The 20,757-nt window shown below is 32.3% G+C and overlaps 3 protein-coding genes across 5 annotated transcripts; all 3 read right to left on the reverse strand.

The window, feature by feature from the left end:
* Positions 1-4,800: 4,800 nt before the first annotated feature.
* LOC139867520 (uncharacterized) lies at positions 4,801-6,243 on the reverse strand. Its single transcript, XM_071855884.1, has 2 exons — positions 6,112-6,243; positions 4,801-5,882 (listed from the first exon to the last, which is right to left on the reverse strand). The coding sequence occupies exon 2, from the start codon at positions 5,740-5,742 to the stop codon at positions 4,831-4,833; it is 912 nt and encodes a 303-aa protein (XP_071711985.1). The 5' UTR covers positions 5,743-5,882; positions 6,112-6,243; the 3' UTR covers positions 4,801-4,830.
* A 2,541-nt stretch (positions 6,244-8,784) lies between these two features.
* On the reverse strand, positions 8,785-13,256 carry LOC139865879 (casein kinase II subunit alpha-like). Its single transcript, XM_071853981.1, has 10 exons — positions 12,864-13,256; positions 12,644-12,773; positions 10,986-11,180; positions 10,684-10,841; positions 10,417-10,507; positions 10,042-10,107; positions 9,454-9,536; positions 9,310-9,373; positions 9,148-9,216; positions 8,785-9,042 (listed from the first exon to the last, which is right to left on the reverse strand). Exons 1-10 carry the CDS (start codon positions 13,220-13,222, stop codon positions 8,986-8,988), a joined length of 1,272 nt encoding a protein of 423 aa, XP_071710082.1. The 5' UTR covers positions 13,223-13,256; the 3' UTR covers positions 8,785-8,985.
* Positions 13,257-16,757: 3,501 nt separating this feature from the next.
* Positions 16,758-20,268, reverse strand: LOC139866266 (phototropic-responsive NPH3 family protein NPY4-like). Of its 3 annotated transcripts, none has more exons than XM_071854451.1 (5): positions 20,104-20,268; positions 19,140-19,227; positions 18,826-18,895; positions 17,606-18,709; positions 16,758-17,403 (listed from the first exon to the last, which is right to left on the reverse strand). In XM_071854451.1, the coding sequence occupies exons 2-5, from the start codon at positions 19,199-19,201 to the stop codon at positions 16,909-16,911; spliced, it is 1,731 nt and encodes a 576-aa protein (XP_071710552.1). In that variant the 5' UTR covers positions 19,202-19,227; positions 20,104-20,268; the 3' UTR covers positions 16,758-16,908. The 3 variants fall into 3 exon arrangements, with proteins under 3 accessions (XP_071710552.1, XP_071710553.1, XP_071710554.1); XM_071854452.1 differs by having other exon boundaries at positions 20,094-20,268; XM_071854453.1 differs by lacking the exon at positions 20,104-20,268 and adding an exon at positions 19,354-19,468.
* Positions 20,269-20,757: the final 489 nt, after the last annotated feature.

Raw genomic sequence — 20,757 nt, forward strand, 5'->3', positions numbered from 1 at the left:
ATTAGTATCTGTTACAAATCGTTATGAAACAATTTCATACACACCAAAACGAACGAATTACATCTTGGTTTGATAGATTGGATCCCTGGTCAGTTTATTCAAGAAGATGAAGAATATGAATATAGAAAATACAGGTTATAAACAATTAGGAGCGAGTAATAAATAGAAAATGGGCATCAGCCCAACGGTTAGTCGGTGTTGGTGATAAGCGAGAGGTCGGGGGTTCGAGTCCGGGCGCGAGTTATTTTTTTAGAACAAATTCTTTTGAGGTAGTCTTTTATTATTTATTTTCAATATTATTATTATTATTATTATTATTATTATTATTATTATTATTATTATTATTATTATTATTATTATTATGTTATGATTGTTATTGTTTATGTATTATTAATTATTGTTATTAATACAAGTATTATTGTTATTATTATTGTTATTAGCAATATTATTTAGAAAATTATTAGTATTAACATTATTATTACTAAAAGTATTATCATTTGTATTAATATTATTTATTATTATTATTATTATTATTATTATTATTATTATTATTATCACCATTACTAATAAAAGCTATCATTTATTATCACTAAAACAATTAAAAGTTACAATTATGACTGCTATTATTATCATTATCACTAGTATTATTATGAAGTAATAATATTCTTAAAATTACCAATTGTATTATTATAAGTAATATTAACATTATAAATCGTACGATTTTAATATTATTGTAAATATTATGATTATGAATAACATTGGTAATATTATTATAAAAATGATACGATTTATTAGTACTTACATAAATATTAGTATTATTATCATAAGTATATTATTAAGGTTATTATCATTATTTTTACCTTTACTAATATTAACTTAGTATAATTAGAACTACTGTTTTGATAAACAAACGAAATATATTTACATAAATATATGTAACACCTACAACATAACAAAGTATTTTTTTTATTTACATATATTATAATCATATTAATAATTTATTTATCACATATCAAATATAATAACATTATTTATATAAATACTTATACATATATATAACAAATTAAGGATATTTTCATATAATACTAATCATATATATATATATATATATATATATATATATATATATATATATATATATAGAGAGAGAGAGAGAGATATTTTGATATAACCAAATATATAGATATTAAACATTTTAAATATATACACAAACTAAATAAGTACAATATATAATTCAAGTTATAATATATAAACTTGTTTGAATACAAATATACATTTTAATATATATAAACCAATGCTATAGGTTCGTGAATCCGAGGCCAATCCTGCATTGTTCAGTTGTTCAGAATAGTCATATGTATTTTTACTACAAAATACATTAGGTGAGTTTCATTTGCCTTTTTACCCTTTATATTTTTGGGCTGAGAATACATGCGCATTTTTTTATAAATGTTTTACGAAATAGACACAGGTATTCGAAACTACATTATATGTTTGAATTATTGAAATCGAATATGCCCCTTTTTATTAAGTCTGGTAATCTAAGAATTAGGGAACAGACACCCTAATTGACGCGAACTCTAAAGATAGATCTATCGGGCCCAACAAGCCCCATCCAAAGTACCGGATGCTTTAGTACTTCGAAATTTATATCATGTCCGAAGGAGGATCCCGGAATGATGGGGATATTCTTATATGCATAATGTGAATGTCGGTTACCAGGTGTTCAATCCATATGAATGATTATTTTTGTCTCTATGCATGGGACGTATGTTTATGGGAAATGTAAATATGAAATCTTGTGGTCTATTAAAATTATGAAATGATTATTTATGTTAAACTAATGAGCTCACCAACCTTTTGGTTGACACTTTAAAGCATGTTTATTCTCAGGTACGAAAGAAATCTTCCGCTGTGCATTTGCTCATTTTAGGGATATTACTTGGAGTCATTCATGTCATATTTCAAAAGACGTTGCATTCGAGTCGTTGAGTTCATCAAGATTAATATTAAGTCAGTTATAGTTAGATATATTATGAAATGGTATGCATGCCGTCAACTTTCGATGTAATGAAATATTGTCTTTTTCAAAAACGAATGCAATGTTTGTAAAATGTATCATATAGAGGTCAAGTACCTCGCGATGTAATCAACTATTGTGAATCGTTTATAATCGATACGGACTTCGTCCGGATGGATTAGGACGGGTCCTTTCATAAAAGTACTAACGATACCTCTTTAAATAACGAGATTACTTCTCGGGATGTTGTCCATATTCAGTGCTTGAGATCCAAAGTCTTGAATCAAGTTCGAGATCTTTCTGCTGAAGCTAGCGGAAAAGGTTCTGCTAAGAAGGATCTCAATAACCAATGCAATCATTTCAAGGTTCTGCTGAAGCTTGATCTACTATGGGCGGGTATTTAAATCGGGTTGATGATGTTGTCAATGAATCTTTCAAACAATTTCAAGGTTCATAATCTTTCTTTTTCCAGTTATTCATCAGTAATTAGAAAGGTTTCAAAGGATGGAACTGACTTTCTGAACTAATATTCATCATATATATTTCCAGGCATGTGTTTATTTTAACAATTTATCTAAATAAAGATTAAGCTTTTCAAAAAATAGAAGGAAAAATATGTTGCAACTTTCATACTCATTTACTTTGTGTGTATAAATTTAATGCTTTCGATATGTTTCGCATTATTTAATATTGACAATTTGACATATATTTCAATATCAATACTATTACTTATATCATTAACACAAATAACTTAAGAATATATTTTTAGAATCTTATATGAAAAAATACCTGCGAATGCGCGGGTTATAAACTAGTATACTATTGAATGAAAAGTTTGAGATGAACTTACTGTATCTATTTAAGTGTTATGCGCCCAATACATCAATCAAGGGTATCTTTAGCATTTGTTTTTCAATCTACAACACAAACAATTAAAGCCATTTTGTTAAAATTTAAAGAAACACAAATAAAAGTGTAAATACTCATATATTACCTTGATTTTCTTTTTAACGCCAAGACTCGAAGCTTACGAATCCAATCTCTACCACATATTAAAGCTTGCACATTTCTGGATTCAGGGAGGCAAGATATTTATCAATTACACGACCTCCGGCACTAAAGTGAGACATTTTAAGTGTTTTTGAATACCTTTATAAGGACACCAATGTCACCGTAACTTCTTTCAAGCGTGCGCTTTTCATTCTAATTTCTTTTTGGCGATGGTGAAAGACTTAAAACAATACAGCCTACTAATTATGATTATCGACTTATAACTAATACGAGTAATTAATATGAATGTGATTGATAACGAAAATGTTTTAAAGCATTTACTTTTATCTTGTCTCAAAATGACTTTGGGACCATTGTCGCAATTCAACACATACATAGAAACATGTTTAAATTATGCGTTTAGGTTATGCCAGTGTACTTGTGAAATTTACAGGTCGGAACAACAGGGGAGGTCCGGAGGGGGAGCAAAGTGATCGACCGCTCAGAGCCCATGATTTTCTGGAGCCCAATTTTTTATCAGGCATAATCTAAGATTTGAGAAGTGGGGGAACTAGGAAAACGCAACTGATGCAGCAAAGTCAAAGCACAATAGGCCCAAAAACAACAATCAAAGGCCTCAGGAAAAAAAAAAATCAAAGTCCACTAGCATTTTAACAAGGCCGAAAGAGCTTTTTTTAAATGGTTTATATTATTCGTTATGGCCTAGGGGCCTTTTTTTTTCACCTTGTTCGGGGTCCTTGAATTCTCGGGACCGGCCCTGCGGAACAATAACTTTTAGTTTTGTAATACATATTTATTTTTCCTCATAAACTTACAAAAATTCATTTACCAGAAAAACCAATGAACATCAAACATAACTACCCAAACTAAAGACAGAAAACAACATTTGGCTATGATCTTAACTATCATGAAAAGTTATACAAAACATTGTTGAAACCACAATTTTATTTTAACAATACAGTAATATAAATAATATATGGTACAGTAACAATATTAAAGGTCGACTCTGCAAAAACATCCATAGTAACAGTTAATTAACGCTCGACAACAGTAAGTTGAATATGCTAAACCTGCAAGATAGTAAAACATGTTTGAGTTACTTAAAGATGAAAGATTGGCATACAAAGGGATGTTTATATAGAGTACGAATTACCAGTTAAGAATTACCAGTTAAGTATGCAGATATATAATCCGAGTATTCGTGAGGGAGATCCTTTTTTGTACATATACAGGTCACTTATACACAAACTTAAGCTCCAAAATTTCCATAGAGTCATTTTCATAAGATATACTGAACGCTAACTGTTGCAGCTTTTGTACATAATTTCAAATACGAAAACGATGCCCAATCGAGTATGTCATTTCCATTATAACTGTAAATATCAAAGTAATTCAGTATAATTTGAACAAGTTAACAAAATTCAGTAGGTTCAACAGCACAACAAAAGATTATTAGGATATTAATATTAAGAAAGCCGTTGCGCTTACAACATATTTGAATCCTTGTATGCATCCCCATCTCAGAAAGTAGTATTTACAACCTAGTCACTGTAAGACCAAAGGGTAGTGATTCGTACATCTCTAAAGTTTATCCATACACCACTAAAACTGCTTTAGATGGTTGTACTGTACAACATTATAATGCATGTCTGGTGGTGTATGGATAATTCTAGTGGTGTACGGATCATCCACCAGAACGAAAACATTGTTGTTTGCAATTTAGCATGCCTCACTTTATCCACTTTGCTTTAAGTTGTGAATAACAATAACAAAGTATCGTAAAAATAACTCAATATATATCAAATATTATTCTCGTGTACTGTTTGCGAAACATCCCCAAAAATCATAGGATTAATCTCTGTTGCCACCTGAAAATCCAACATGGATATTGAAGAAGACAAACGTGACCGAGTTAACTCCAAACTCGGTTTTATAACCCTCTTTAGGAAACTATCCAACCCATTATTCAATACGTCAACACAATCCATAGAAATATCTAATCCTTTTGTTTTCAAACTGTTCTTCAATCTGTTATCTAACAAACTTGTAGCAGGCAGATAACCACTGTAATAACAAGTATTAGTATAATGTCCGGAATCTGAACTACTAAATACCACTTTTCGCGTTTCTTTAGTATGAACATTGACGCCAATTGGAGCCCTAATCAAGGTTCTACTATGAACGCCGGGACTTATTGCACCCTGCTCAACTTCTTCCCCTGTTTCAATAGAATTAACTGCAACAGGAGGCTTACTACCTAAAGAAACCAATTCCGTTGTTGTCGTTTCATTAAACGTGATAGAAACAGGCCGGTTATTAATCTTTCGTTCGCGAAGATTTGGAGTTCGTCCTTTTCTAGGTGAAGGAGGAAACGCGTCCCTGCATAACGACTGAAGGCTCGTTCGTGAATTGGTACCGTTAGGAGCTTTTAGAGTAACCGGGCCGTCAGTTTTAAAATGCTTCGGAGGCGGTGTTTTTGAAACAGTAGCGTTTTTCACGATAGCGATGATAAGATCATTGTGAAGGCGAACGTGTTCACGGCCGACTAAACTAACACAAAGTTTGTCAAATTCTGTTTTCTTAAGTTTAAAACTTAAGTATTTTGTGAGCAGAGTAAAGTACTTTTCAGCTTTTTGTGAACCAAGTTTTTTTTTAATCTGAGATTTCAGCTCAAAAGTATCAATTCTAGAAACACACCGTACAGCTGGCATTTTGTAGTGCTCGTAACTTATTCAATATGTTAACATCATCAATTCAACCTCAAATTTCACAGATGACAGATGACGTCACGTTTGACTATAATGGACTAAAGTCAACGGTGATTAATGTAACAACGTTGATTAATTAATTTCTGCAAACAAATGAGCAAAAACCCTAAGTTAACTGAAACAGGTTAATCAATTCGATCGAATCAAATAGCGATTGTTTGATTGAGAAGCTCAAAATCGATATAATACTAAGACAGTGAATCAATACACAAATTAGAATTGACATGAAGTACAATCAATTAAACAGTGTAGTGTAACAATCAATTAAACAGTGTAATGTTGAATTAAGAGAAATACAGTTAATAAGTTAACCTGATTTGATGGTACAGTGAAGTGAGTAGAAGTAGATCGGAATTAGGGTTCGTGATCGACGGAATTTGGAAATGGAATTGTGGGTCAGAGACACGTGTGGTGCGTGCGTGCGTGCACAAGTGAAGTAAGCTCTTTGGGTGCTGTTGGAGTTGGACTGATCAAATAACGGGTCGGGTCTGGTCTTTGTATGTGCGCTGACTTTATGCCAATTTTATATTTTTTTCTAATCAGTATTTGTTTTTTTTTGTTCTGTAAAATAACGAGTAAACTACTCGTAAAAGATACTCCGTAGTACTAATCTTACATTCCTACTTCTTAAATTCTTAGTTACAGTATATTAAATTGATTAAATTACATATTAAGAGTCGAAGCCCTTTTTTTAGCGGCTAAAGCCTTCATGTTGTTGATTAAAGTTAAAGCTCTAAATAATACCAAAGGTACATTTGAAATTGCGATTTTGAAACAATTATTCGATGGATTATTGTGGTAAGAAAACGTAATTAATCAATTTGATTAACTGAGTGATTATATACGTTGTGTTACAGAAAAAAACACAACTAATTTGAGACGTTTTTAATAACGTTTTTTTCTCACGACTAATTACATTGACGACTTGGATTACGGGGACGGAATTCAAAACTTGTTTATGGGTCCTCGTGATAGAAAAGATGGCAGCACAAGGGGAGAGGTAATATGTCCGTGGAGGCTTTCGCGACCTTTGATGATATGATGACACGGTTGGCCGGGGAGTGCGCACCGGGTGATGGATCCGCTAATGTGTTATCTTACAAGATTGGAAATCGGTCTGGAAAAATTCTTTGAAAGAGACTGATCGTAAATTGAAAAGGGCGGACCCTCGAGGTTGATTGTTGTTAGGCTGTTTTGTGTTCTTCGGTTATTTTCGTTCCTTGTATTTTCGTGTATTTTTCGATTTTTGTTTGGTTTATATGTTTGTAAGGTTTCTTTCGAGATGTTAAGGAGGCTCGCTTTTAGATGATTTTTGTTTACATAGTTGCTTTCTAGGTTCGAGCTTCCTCCTTCTCCCCTTGTCCTTTTGTTTTCAGGTTAAAGGCGTTTTCTTTCAGAAAACAATCTCGTTTTTATATGAGTATTCGTTTTTCTCAACAAAAAAAAAAAAAAAAACAAAAAGAAATTAGAAAATGGGCTGGCCAACAAATTTAATGGAATCATTTCATTATTATGACCCGTTGAATGGAGTTAAACTACTTTTAATAGTTCATATTATATTGAAGGACAATATTAATCCTAACCATTAAGACAATGGTTAAGTATTCATTCATTATAAATAATTGCACGAATTTTTAGGACTCAAATAACGCAAGTGATTAAGCACAATCACTTACTCACAACAATAAACGAAAGTAAGAACGCGAAAATGAAATTGAACACAAGATATAACGTGGTTATATTTAATTAATGTGATTATTTTAATCCACGGATCAACTAAAGAGTATTTTATTAATAAGTTCCATGCATACATGGATGAGTTACAATGAATCTATTTATAGTGTAAAAAAAAGACGAATCAGAACACGAGGACTACAAATCCAAAACCAATTCCACCCATCAGGATGAGCTCGCGATCGTGACTAGACCTTCCTGGTCGCGAAATTGTGCTCAAAAACTTGGCTGCATTCTGTCACAAATTTGCGGGTGCAATCATGTTTCAACAGTAATAATCTTTTATATTATAACGTACTTTTCATACTTATAATTAAATTTAAGGGCCAAGTTATTCATGAAACTATTTAGTTTTATATTGAAAATATGCATAGATATGTAATCAATTATTATATTTGGCTGCTTGCCATAGTTGTTTACCAATGAACGATTTTATTTGTGAGTTATTATCAGTGAATGCTTTCTCCAGATTTGTCAAGCCTGCGCAAACTTGTTTCCACCAATTGTGGACCGTAAGTAAATATTTTCATCGAGTAAGCTGTTTTCATCAAGGATAAAGATATTCAAACAAATACATAAGGAATTTTCTAATATAGCTCTTAGGGCTATTTTTAAGGAAAATTTTATGCATAAAAAATGATACTTTAAGGCTGGTGTAGTTATTAAGAAATAGTAAGGTGGTTAAGTGGCGGATCCAGGAAATTTTTTCACCGGGGGCGAAATTTTTTTCTAAAACGTAGAGATTTTTTTTGTCAAAATATGGAGGTTTTGGGACAAAATATATAGTTTTTTGAGCAAAATTTAGAGATTTTTTGTCAAAATACGAAGGTTTTGGGGCAAAACATGGAGGTTTTGGGACAAAATATGAAAGGTTTGGGACAAAAAAAAAATTCCACCGGGATCAAAATTGAAAAACCGAAAAATTTACACTAAAAATTGCAAATCCACCGGGGGCGGCCGACCCACCCTGACCCTTCATAGGTCCGCCCCCTGGTATCATGAACGTAGAAGTGAAATAAGCATCTCCAAAAATTTTAAAAATAACCCTAACGCTAGCTTTAAAATAATCATAATCATCATAATCAATATTATAATAAGACATAGAAAAATAGTGGTGTACATAATAGTTATTTCGTCGCACGTGTCACATGATAATGATAATGATATACATCAAACCTCACAAATAATTTACCACCGATGATTTACTACTTCGGATACGATGGTTAAAGCTCAAAAGGAAAAGAATTCATCTATCAAAATAAAATACTGTTCACGTGCATTCAAAATCGAAAATCTAAACATTTCAGTAAAAATATGAATTAACATTTCAGATAAAAATAAAAAGGTTACACAATAATCATAATCAATTACACTAAAAGAACAAAAAAAAAGGTATAACTGGCCGGTGTTCAAATTGTTACAGTGAACGATGAACCTGCAAGCACACAAGCATTAAGACCGATTTCGACTGCTTTCAGCATTTCGTACAGGGTCAAAGTATGGGTGGGCCTGCATATACCAACCAAAACAAATTTTAGTCGCCAGCTTCACAAATAATGAAATTATTCTTCCAGGTAAAAAGTAAAAAGTCAATGGATGCATAAAACTTTTTACCATAGCTTCTTTAGCAGTTGGCCTCTCTTGATGATCGTACCGAAGCAACTTGTCCAGGAAGTCAATTGCCTACATGTATAAAAATACGCATCAACTTCAAATGTATTTTTTTAGTCTACTGAAAAAGCAAACGAATATGAGAATGTGATATAACTAACCAACCTCCGGCACAGCTAGATGTTGATTATCAGCATTAATGAACTTTGTCCACGGTTTCCTGTTATGCCTGGCAAACAATACAACAAAATTGTTGTTCAAATCGACAAAAAAAAAAAAAATTTAACTTGTAGAAAATGTTATACCAACCTGCCAACAAGTGCACTGAGCTGTGGGTCTAGCTCTATACGATACTTTTGAAGATAAGTATTTAGCTCGTCGGTGCCTACTACCTACCACCCAAACATAACAAATGATAAATACTGTTATACTTGAGATTGATTTGGCAACACAAAGTATAAGGTGATGTATGTTTTTTCAAGATGTTTTTATCTGAAGGTCTGGCCTGCAGGCCGAGTAATAAAGATTGTTTGCTTTTATGTATGCTAAACATAATTTACATCCTGAATTATTGTAATTTTTATTTTTTATCTAAAAAATAATATTATTGATTTTAATAGTACTAAGAAATGTTTTGAACAGTAATTACATTATACATTAGTATAGTTTAATTCATACAGTTAATAGATTCACAAAAGTTGCAATATCATAACATTTTTAAGCTATATAATATAAAGAAAAATACGAGTACTTATGTAAGTTTTATAAAAATATTATAGACGTTTAACATACATATATATAATAAAAGTTTCATAATCTTATAACATACATATGCTTCCTATAAAAATTATTCAATTAAGATTCATAAATTCATTTAGCAACTATGAGTAAGAGTACCTTAGCAATTTTGACTAGTTGATCATGGTTGTCGTGCCCATAAAAGAATGGTTCCTTCCGAAATATCTGTAGACAATAACCCATATTATAACATAAGCATTTTAGCAATGAGACACTTTTACCATGATACATGCGAGTATGCGACTATGCACAAAGTTTTTAACGTGGTAAAAGGATTTGTACCAGAAAGAAGCCTTTTATAAGTTAAATAAAGTTTAGTCATGATTCATGAATGCTGGACGCCAACTGATAACACCACATATAGTGGCGGTAAAATCAATTATATTAAATTCAAATGAATCATAAAAGCTGAATTAATTATATAAAATAAAACTTATCATGTAGAAGATATTAGATTAAAGGAAACATAATCACCATCCCAGCAAACATGCAGCCGAGGCTCCACAAATCTAAAGAGTAATCATAATCTTGCAAATCAACCAGGAGTTCTGGACCTTTGAAATACCTGCAATCACAAAGTATAAATAATCCGTAAAAGAATTAAATATCACCCATTATAAGAAAAAAAAGTGAACTTGTAAAAGGATTAGAAACATGGAATTAGGAAAGAATATGCTGATTAAGATTTTAAAAGGAATTTAAAAATACAATTTATTTTAAATAGAAGACATATGATCATACCTTGAAGCTACACGAACATTATATTCCATGCCTGGATGATAAAACTCCGCAAGACCCCAATCTATAAGACGAAGTTTGCGTTGCTCATGATCAATCATCACATTGTGTGGCTTCACATCACGATGCATAATCCCTTGAGAGTGACAAAAATCTAAAGCCTGTAAAAAAAAAAAAAAAAAAATAATATCACAAAGGTGCAATAATTAACATTAACATTACCCACATCAAAATAGATACAGCCAACTTATTGAAATAAGGTTAAGGAAACATAAAAATGGAGTCTGAATAAATGGAGTGCTTGCCTTAAGAAGCTCGTATATATAATAGCGAATGTCAAATTCAGAAAGTGTTGGATAAAGCACTTTGAAATCAGTGTTATTCACATATTCAAACACTAGACTTGGTGTTTTTGACTGCTGATCTCTTACAACATCAAGCAACTTTATGATATTTGGTCCGCCACAAAGGTTTTGAAGAATTTTGATCTCCCTTTTGATCTACATTCAACAAGATTTAAATCGTCAAAGACAGAATTTAACATGCAGATGTAAGAAGGCGCATATTTGTTTACGAGGAGAGATGTGACAAAACAAGATGCATGTTTGCATATTCAATGTTGATAAGAAATTAAAATAATATAAAATATGCACGCATGCTTTATATTCTGATAGTGATCAACCAATCTGAGGCTGATCTATATTTATTTGGCTTACATAAGTACAACTAAATGTCTGTGTGTCATTTACAAACGTAAGATTTCAGCTTTATAATAATTAAATGTGGCAAATATGATACAAGAAAAGCTATAACACACCTTTAAGGATGCATTGTTATAATTGAGTTGAGAAAAATAGTACAAATGAATTTGGTATTATCACGGGATACAAATTGGGCTTAAATCTCTAAAGGTCATAGTCAAGGTCTTGGCAAGATATCGTAAAGCATAGGATACAGTAGCAGATAAATCAACCATATGAGAAGATTCATTTGTTGTTACCCTCAAACTTCAGTTCTTAAGATAAGAAATTACATGCAAAATGCAAGTACTCCCCATTATCTATTCAAGATTTACACACATGGCGATCTTAAACGAATATAACGAAGAAAAGGTAAAGAATTGGAGAAATTTCTTTAATCTAAATCTCATTCTACTAATCTGATAACGTAAAACAACGATAATAGAAAGATTTAATATCTCCTACGTAGGCAAAATGAAAAAGATGATGGAATATGATTTTCTCATGCTTGTGAATCACTTTAGAGATGGTACACCACTGTCCACTTAAACAAAATTCACGTTCTTTTCCTCATTTTTAGTTTTGTTGGGTATGTGGATTTGGTATTGGTTTGCAAAAAACACGATCACATTCTCATTTGACTTTAAAAGAACAATGTCACTCCTTATACTAAACCTTAAAGTCTATATGACAGAACATCTCAGTTCTCTTGAGTCCATGATGACCCATAATTTTAATAATCTCTTTTCTATGCATTCAGTTACAGGTCACTAGGTACGTTTTCATCATTCTCAGAAAAAGTAAGTGTATCAGCAGTGCACTAGGTCCAACCAGGAACACCTAATTGGCTCTAAGATAACAAATAATCTCTTCAGGTTCCACCTATTGTCTATCGAACATCTAAATAAGGGGCACCTCACCATTTCAATACAATGTGTAACCACCATAATTTGGACTGACTTAATGTTAAGACACTGAGATTAAAGGAAGTGTGGAATGAAGATTGAACACATGTATTCTCATATTATATTACTTTGAGTTTGAATACACAAATACAATGAACGTTCAGTATAGCAAGAATGAGCACAATCTTATTCAGTAATGGAACTAATATGAACTTAAAGAGATATAAGCTTTCAAAGTGGCAAGTTTGAAAGCATACACAATCTGATTCCAATATTATGGTGTTTACAATAACAAATTCAGAAGAAATAAAAACAAACCTTTTTCTTTTTAACAGGTTTAAGAATCTTAATAATGCACTTTTCATCATTTACACAATGAAATCCTTCAAAAACCTCACTGTATTTCCCTCTTCCAACCTTCCTTACAACCTCATAATCATCTTGTTCACTATAATCATCAAACAAAATAAATCACAATCACATATTAAACAAATTGAAATTAAAAATTAAAATTAATCACAATCACAGAAACCCTAACCCCCATTGAACGGTAAGTGACTCGTAATCGGAGTACTCTTTAGGCCGAACAACGTTAACGTCGGTGTAAACCCTAGCCTTTGACGGAGGGCCGGGATGACGTACGGCTTTACCGATCTTCTGCGCCAGCGTGGATTGTAGAGGTGACGTAGGCCGGAGGCTATGTAAAGGAGATGGTGATGACGTATGCGGTTGATTTAGGGTTTGCTTTTTATGTTTGTAGATTTGTTTGAGATTGATACCGGCGAGAGGAGTGGTGGTGGAAGAGAAGCAGCGGAGGAGGACGGCTGAGAATGAGGCAGCCGAGGAGGAAGGGTATAATGGGAATTTGACAATTAATTGCATAGACCTTACGGCCATCAAGTTTTGTATAGGTAAAAAGAGTTGTTCCAAAAATAACTTTTGTTAGATCTACGACATCAATTATTAAAGTTTTGAAATTTTCTAATGACAACCCTAAGGGTTGTCATTAAGAAATTTATACATGCTAATTTAATTTATACATTCAAAGTAACTACCCACTTTCTGAAAATAACCACCACGAAGTCAACAAATGTACCACCATTCATACATCAATTTTTTTCTTAAAGACAACCCTAAGGGTTGTCATTAGAAAATTTCTAAAGTTTTTATTAATATCCCGTATGTAAATATTACTCTCTTCTATTTTAAAAGCTTTTTTTATTTTTCTTATTTTTTTTATTTATTTGATAGGCAAGGAAATATTATTACTTACGAAAAAAAAGTACATAAGATGAGGCCAAAACGGCCACCCCCAAGTCCTACACGATAATACGAGGAAAACTATACAAAATGAAAAAATGAAAAAATGAAAATTGGGTGTGTAGAGATTGCACCCTAATACAATACAACACGAGAACTCTAGCAATTTAAATACACTTTCGGATTATTCAACCAAGTTAACCAATTGATATTGACTTTCTTTGCTCGATGAGATATCCATTCGAACTATTTGATTTGTATTTCATTAAGGGCCATCGAGGAGATCCACAATTTACCGCGAAACACCATGTTATTTCGGTTTTTCCAAATAAAATACGCACAAACCTCCACGATCGCTAGCCATATGTTCTTTTTATTTCAATTACAACATTAAATATTTTTATTTGTTTATATAATATATATATGATAAACTTAATATAAATGAATTGGATGTCATATGTATTTTTATCGGTATAATTTTCAACAAGTATGATATAAAACAAACAAAAATATTTAGAATTATAAAATGAAAGATTTTTAAAAGTCCAAATGGAATAACTATTTTGGAACGGAAGGGGCAATAACTTTTTAAAAAGCTTTCATTATAAAGTATAAAATATTGTTAATACCAATTAATCTAATATCTTGACAAAAGTGATTTGATAATCATAAGGTCGCTTTGTATCTTTCGTGAAGGGAGTCCGTCAACAATCGCCAGCCTTCCACCAAGATAGGTAGCAAACCGCCAGCAGAGTCGTTAGTGGCTCCTGCAACGGACCTCTCACGAACACATACGGGTCCCACTACAAATTGCAACGTTTTTTTGCTTCCTAGCAGTTAATAAATATAAATATTAAGAATTAAGATAGGGAGTAACCTAATAAGTGATGACAAATCTTAGTTTTATATAGACATATAGATTTGGGACGGAGGGAGTAACTAATATTAATATTTCTTCATCCGTCTCACATTAATAGTCTAACTATTTACTATTGCATTTCGAAACTTTCTAAATTAATAGTCAATTTTTCATAAATAAATAAGCATAATAAGGTAAAGTTTCTTTATGTCATTAATTTTGCATACAAGACAAAAAAAATAGATAAAAAGTAATGAGTAGCTGTATAGTAAAAAAATACGGTATAATGATGAGATTTCTTAAACTGTGTATTTTTTCATGTGGATTATTAATATAGGACATAGTAATATTATGCATGCTGACACTTTTATCTTAACATATATTGGAAATTGGTAGTAACGAGGAATTTAACTACACTTGGACATTGTGAGGTGGTTTTAATCGATTAATTAAGGAGTGCGATTTTGTTTGATTAACGGTCGGTTTATTGAACGTAAATAAAAATAAATGAATGAAAAAAGAAGGGCAAAGAGTTGTAAGAAAAGGACAAATTTTTTATTTTTTAAAAATAAAAAGATAAATTATCAAATTACTCATGAAATTGGGAATAATTACGGAGATACCATTGTGAAAGGGAGGTGATACTCACACACTCATTATTGATCCATACACACCTAAGTTACTAATATACCCTTATTTACAATAATGAAAGTTCAACTCCCTATACAAGGTTGGAGAACTCGGATCTCGGGGAGATCTCGTTTGGACATTTTTAGGAGATCTCGGCATCTCGAAAAAATCTCGGAGAGATCTCGGACGTTGACTTGTGTTGACTTTCTAGTTTTTTTAATATAAATATGTATAAATATATAAATATATGTATATTTATATGGATTTTTACGAGAAAGTTTGACAAATGAGCGAAAAATTACAAGAAAATCCGAGAAATTGCGAGAAAATCTGAGATCTCACCGAGAAAATCCGAGAAATCGTGACATTGACCGAGATTTTAACCGTTGACCGAGAAATCTCAACGAGATGGGAAAATATTCTCTGCTGAGTTTTGAAACCACCGAGAAATTCCGAGATCTACAACACTGTCCCTATGGGGATATAATTGTAAGTTTCATGGTAAAAAGTGTGTATGGATCAAAACTGGGTGTGTGAGTATCACCCCCCATTGTCAAAAGTTATAGCCTCATATCCTTTTGCTATGTTTTATTATAATTGGTAATTGGTAATTGGTAATATCTAATGTGTAATCAGTGGTGAAACTTGAATTCTGATACAGATGAGATATGTGTAAAAATTTAATAAATTTTTCATTGTTAGCAGAGATAAACATTAAAAAAAACCTTAATTTTTAGTACCTTTTTTTAGTGCAATTTTTTTTTTTCTATCAGGTGGGGCGGATCACTAAGTACCGTCACTGTGTGTAACTACAACTAACAACTTATCAAGTGTATTTCTAGAATTTAAAAAACCAATTACTCCGTATAAAGATTCATAATAGTTGATATAGGAATTATTAAAATAACTGTGTATACGTTTTGCCATCTGAAAGGTTATCATACGTAGTGCGGTAGTGGCGACTCTCTTGTGGATTCTGATATTTCTGTGTTGTCAAAGAAAAAGGTGTTACTAACGTTGTATCGAATATAATGTGAGCTAGTTTGGAACAAGTGGAATAAACTAAAATTTATAAAAAGGTACATTTGCATCAACACGTTTTTAGATGTGCTTTTCTGATAACCAAATGATAATCACCCCGATTTACATATGTAACGAATATTAATATTAATTTAATTAATAATTAAATTAAACGTAATTGCCAGTACCATACTGCCAGGGGCGGTAGGTAATGGAGGCCCAAGAGGGCCTTGGCCTCCCCACTTTGTTGGACTCGTAATGTAAATTTTTTAATTTTTCATGGGCTAAAATTAATTTGCCTTACTCGGCCTCCTTAAATTTTTTTTCTAACCGGGCCGGCCTTTTAATCCAAAATAAATTTTTTTCCTAACCGGGCCGGCCTTTTAATCCAAAATGTCACATTCCCGCCACTGATTATACTGCTATTGCATTTGATGACAGATACAACCGAAGATGAAAAGGGCATTGATATTATTTCAAGAAGTTTCCAAATTTTTGCTTCAGATTCATGGACCCCATAAGAACGTACTTTTGAACATACCAGAATATTTGAATATTTTTACAATATAAACTACTGATTCACAAATCAAATTGGGATGCCCAGATATCCAAAAGTAAAGATCACAACTCATTATTCACGTTTTTAAGATGTTGAAGGGTAAAACAAATAACAGAAATAAAGAACACTTGTTCACTGCTACATTAAATCTTCATAACACATTATGAATCTCTAATTCTACTACTAAAAAGTAACCTTCAACATTCCTTAACATTCTAAAACCATAACACAATAAATATACACAAAAACATAATCCTACGACAACGACTGTCTCCTGCTCCTCGAAGGTGGCGTACACGCCTTCATTTCCTCAGCATTTGTCGAACGACTTTCAGACGTATCTGAACTCCCGTTATCGCTATCTTTATCCTTGTTCGAAAACACCTTCATAAGTATCCTTTTCGACATAACTAGTCCTTTCGCATTATTCGCTTTACCACAACCTTTCTCAAGCTCTCCTTTTAGCGTCTTGAGCTCTTCGCTTGTAGGTAACGACCCCCATTCATCTTCCGTATTAGTTCTCGAACTGCCATGGGACCCACCTGGCAACAAACCGATCACGGTTTCAGTTGGGGTCCCACCATTTGGAGTGGCGGCTCGTAGTTGCTCAAAGAAGAGGACTTGCACCACGACACGTAACGGGAGCCTCTCATTTTGAACCGCATGCCTGCAAGCGTCTGCCGACAACTTTCGACAATCCATTAACCGGCAAATCCTTTTCTTGTCGCTTTTTCCAATCCCCGGATGTTCCTGTCAATGTGCGAAACTAGATTTAGAGAGTGCATTTGATAAAACTGAATAATAAATCACGTATTCATAATCTGAATGATTCAAAATGAATGAAGTTGCATCTGAATGACAATAACTTGTTCGATACCTATTTTGAATAAACAATAAGAATGATGTAAAATTACCTGAGAAACAAATATTAAAATCCAATAATTTAACTGACCTTAAGATACATATCGATAGCACGATAAATCCCATCGTGAGACGATCTTGGTAAACTCGACACCATATCAGCAAGATCAGCAAACTTCAACAACGACGTATTCGGATCCTTTGCAATTTCAGCCAAGTACCCATCGATAACCTTGGCGACTTTGACTTTCATAGTAGAGTCAACACGCTTCAACTCGTTTTCACCAATCTGATCTTGCATCATATATATAGCTACCAATTCTTGAACCAAATCAACATCAAGTATCGCCACGTCAGCAACCGAAGCATTTTGCAACTGCAGTCCAATCCGTCTCGTTATTTCCTTCTTTCGTGTTCCCGTAACGTCCAAAACCAAACACGCGCGCAACAAATGGATTAAAAACCCGCACGAAACGTTTTCCTTTTCATCGGGGAGAAGCTCGATGATCATTTCGATCAAAGAACGCGCTCGAACATCACCTTCAACTTTTTTCCCGCCTTTTTTCCCGAACCAAGGTAATCTTTTTTCCAAATACGCTCGTAAAGATTCACCGATAACATCCGAACTCACTTTCCCTTTCGTCTTAATTACAATCATAACCCGTTTATACAAATCACTCGAAAGATCACACAAATCTTCCACCCACCAATCTTGGGGAACCGTAAGTTGTCTGCTGACATCATCATGACATCGCAAATCATTCACATTTCTCTTTCTATTATAAGACCACACGACTTTACTTGTATCAACCGAAACTTTTGAAGCTATAGAATCTAAACAATGGCTGACCACTTTGACTTCCTCTGACCATGGAAGATAACATTTTGTCGACTGGAAAACAATTATCGAATCTTTCCATGTTCTGAAAATGCTTGATTTCAAAAAAACGTCGATTTTGTAAACAAGATTTCCTTTATCGACAGTTTCATACATTTCTAGATACTCTGCTGCACATCGAGCCAATACCACGTTGTAAGCGTTTAGTGTGACTGTAATACCGTAACAAAACTTAGCACATATCTCGAATGCCGCGGGCCCACCCGGGATATCAAGTATTTCAATCTCTTCCTTGTTTGCGTTATCTGAAACGGAAACCAGTTTCTGCAAACGAGCGCTCTTGGACAACAATGGAAACTACAAACAACATAAACCAAAATGTTATTTTGAAACTGATTCAATATTAATACAGTACAATACAATACATTACAATACAATACAATATAATACAGTATAATACAAAAGCATTGTACCTTGTGTAGATAAAATTTCATGTCTCCAATGCTTACAATCATATCAGTTGCCAAATCGGTTATAACAGATCTAAACATGAAACAAAATCACATATCAAAACACATGTAGCCATGTACTAAAATACTAATAATTTTAAGAACATGTTGTATGCAAGTGCGCAGTATGTATTTTTATCATCTTTTTTTACATATATATAAGCTGAAAGCATGAATGATAAGTTTAAAGATCATCTATTAGTATTAAAACATATCAGATAGAACATATGTTATTGAATCAAATACAAACAGTTGACAAGAAATAACAACATACTGACCGTATATTTTCGCCATTTGACTGAAACAAATCTGGTTTTGATCCAAGTTTCATGAACTTCATCTTGAACACCAACAACTTCAATCACCCTTCAAGATTAAATCAAGAGTCAAAAAATAGTGGGAGTAATGTGGTTCAAGAGTTCTTGAAAATATACAAAATAAGTAATGCTAATAATAAGTTTAATGCTTATAAAACCAAAGAAAATTTGCTACCTTGGATACTATCATAAACCCAGAAATAGTGGGGAGAATGGTGTAAACAAGGAGACACTTCTACAAATGACACACACTTTTAACTACACACATAAATTTTCAAAAAAAAAAAAAAAAAAAAACACACACATTTTTTTTTTTAGAAATAAAAATAAAGACATAAATTTACAATTTTTACATCACCAGAGGCACCTCCACTTGCCACCACTGACATCCACCACTCTGCGCCTTGTATATAAAACTATCTATTTCTATTTATTTAATATATTTCTCTCTTTTTAAAAACCAAAAAAATTTTAGTAATAGTAATATTCAAAGCCTAGGAAATCAATATTCCTCCATAAAATCTTTATATTACCAATGGGAATTTGGAGGACCTGCCCTGCCACACATACCCAACATGATCTTGGTATCAGTTAAAATACGCCACCATTTTAGTAGACAACAAACAAACATCAACTTGCTTTGGTACTTTAAACCAAGCAACAAATACAAACTTGCACTAAAAACCAACAACTTCCTTTGACTAATTCAATACCTAACTTAATATCATTTCATAATTGACAATTACAATGCTGCTAGGTGTATGAATAATTCAATCATACAATATCAATCATATTATTATTATTATTAGGTTCATTTTTCAGCCTGCCAATTTAGGCCTATCGATTAATGGGCTTTAGGTCAAACATATACAAGTATATATTACACTTAATAAATTATTTTATACGATGACAAACCTTTAGTTACCTTCTTCAAACCCCACTTGAGAAATTGAATATACAGTGAATTAAACAAGCAACACCAATTTCAAGATTAAAGAAACAACAATTGAACAGTTGAAGGAAGTGTCTCATAGGCATTAAAACAAACACTTGGGCTACAACTGTTTTTAAGAATAGGAAGAAGCTATTATTTAATTAAAAGATAAAAGATATAAGCGACAAAACAAACCCCACACTCAATTTCAATTGTCCTCATCTTTTCACAATCCTTGAGACCAATGTGAATGCTTTAAATACACAATTTTTTAGTCAATTTTACGGAGTATAATTATAATTATATTTAATTTATATATTTATATTATAATTTATAACTTTATTATTTATTATTATTTTATTATAATACATAAAACCAAAACAAAAAGGGGGAAACTAGATCGCACAAAACTGGGAAAATAGAAATAAAAATGAGGGATGGAACTAAAGCCACAGCGTGTTATCGCAAAAAGCCAAGTTTTATTTATCAGAATGTTTGCACTTTGATACAGTAAATAAAAATAAATGAATAAATTGTTTGGCGATTAGTTGTTTTTTTTTTTTTTTTTTTTTTTTTTCCATATTTTATACTACAATCACTTTCGGAATCAGTAGTAAAGCTCTTAATTTTAATTCGGGGACCCTT

Source organism: Rutidosis leptorrhynchoides, chromosome 9 (genome assembly GCF_046630445.1).
Source record: "Rutidosis leptorrhynchoides isolate AG116_Rl617_1_P2 chromosome 9, CSIRO_AGI_Rlap_v1, whole genome shotgun sequence".
Taxonomy (NCBI): domain Eukaryota; kingdom Viridiplantae; phylum Streptophyta; class Magnoliopsida; order Asterales; family Asteraceae; genus Rutidosis; species Rutidosis leptorrhynchoides.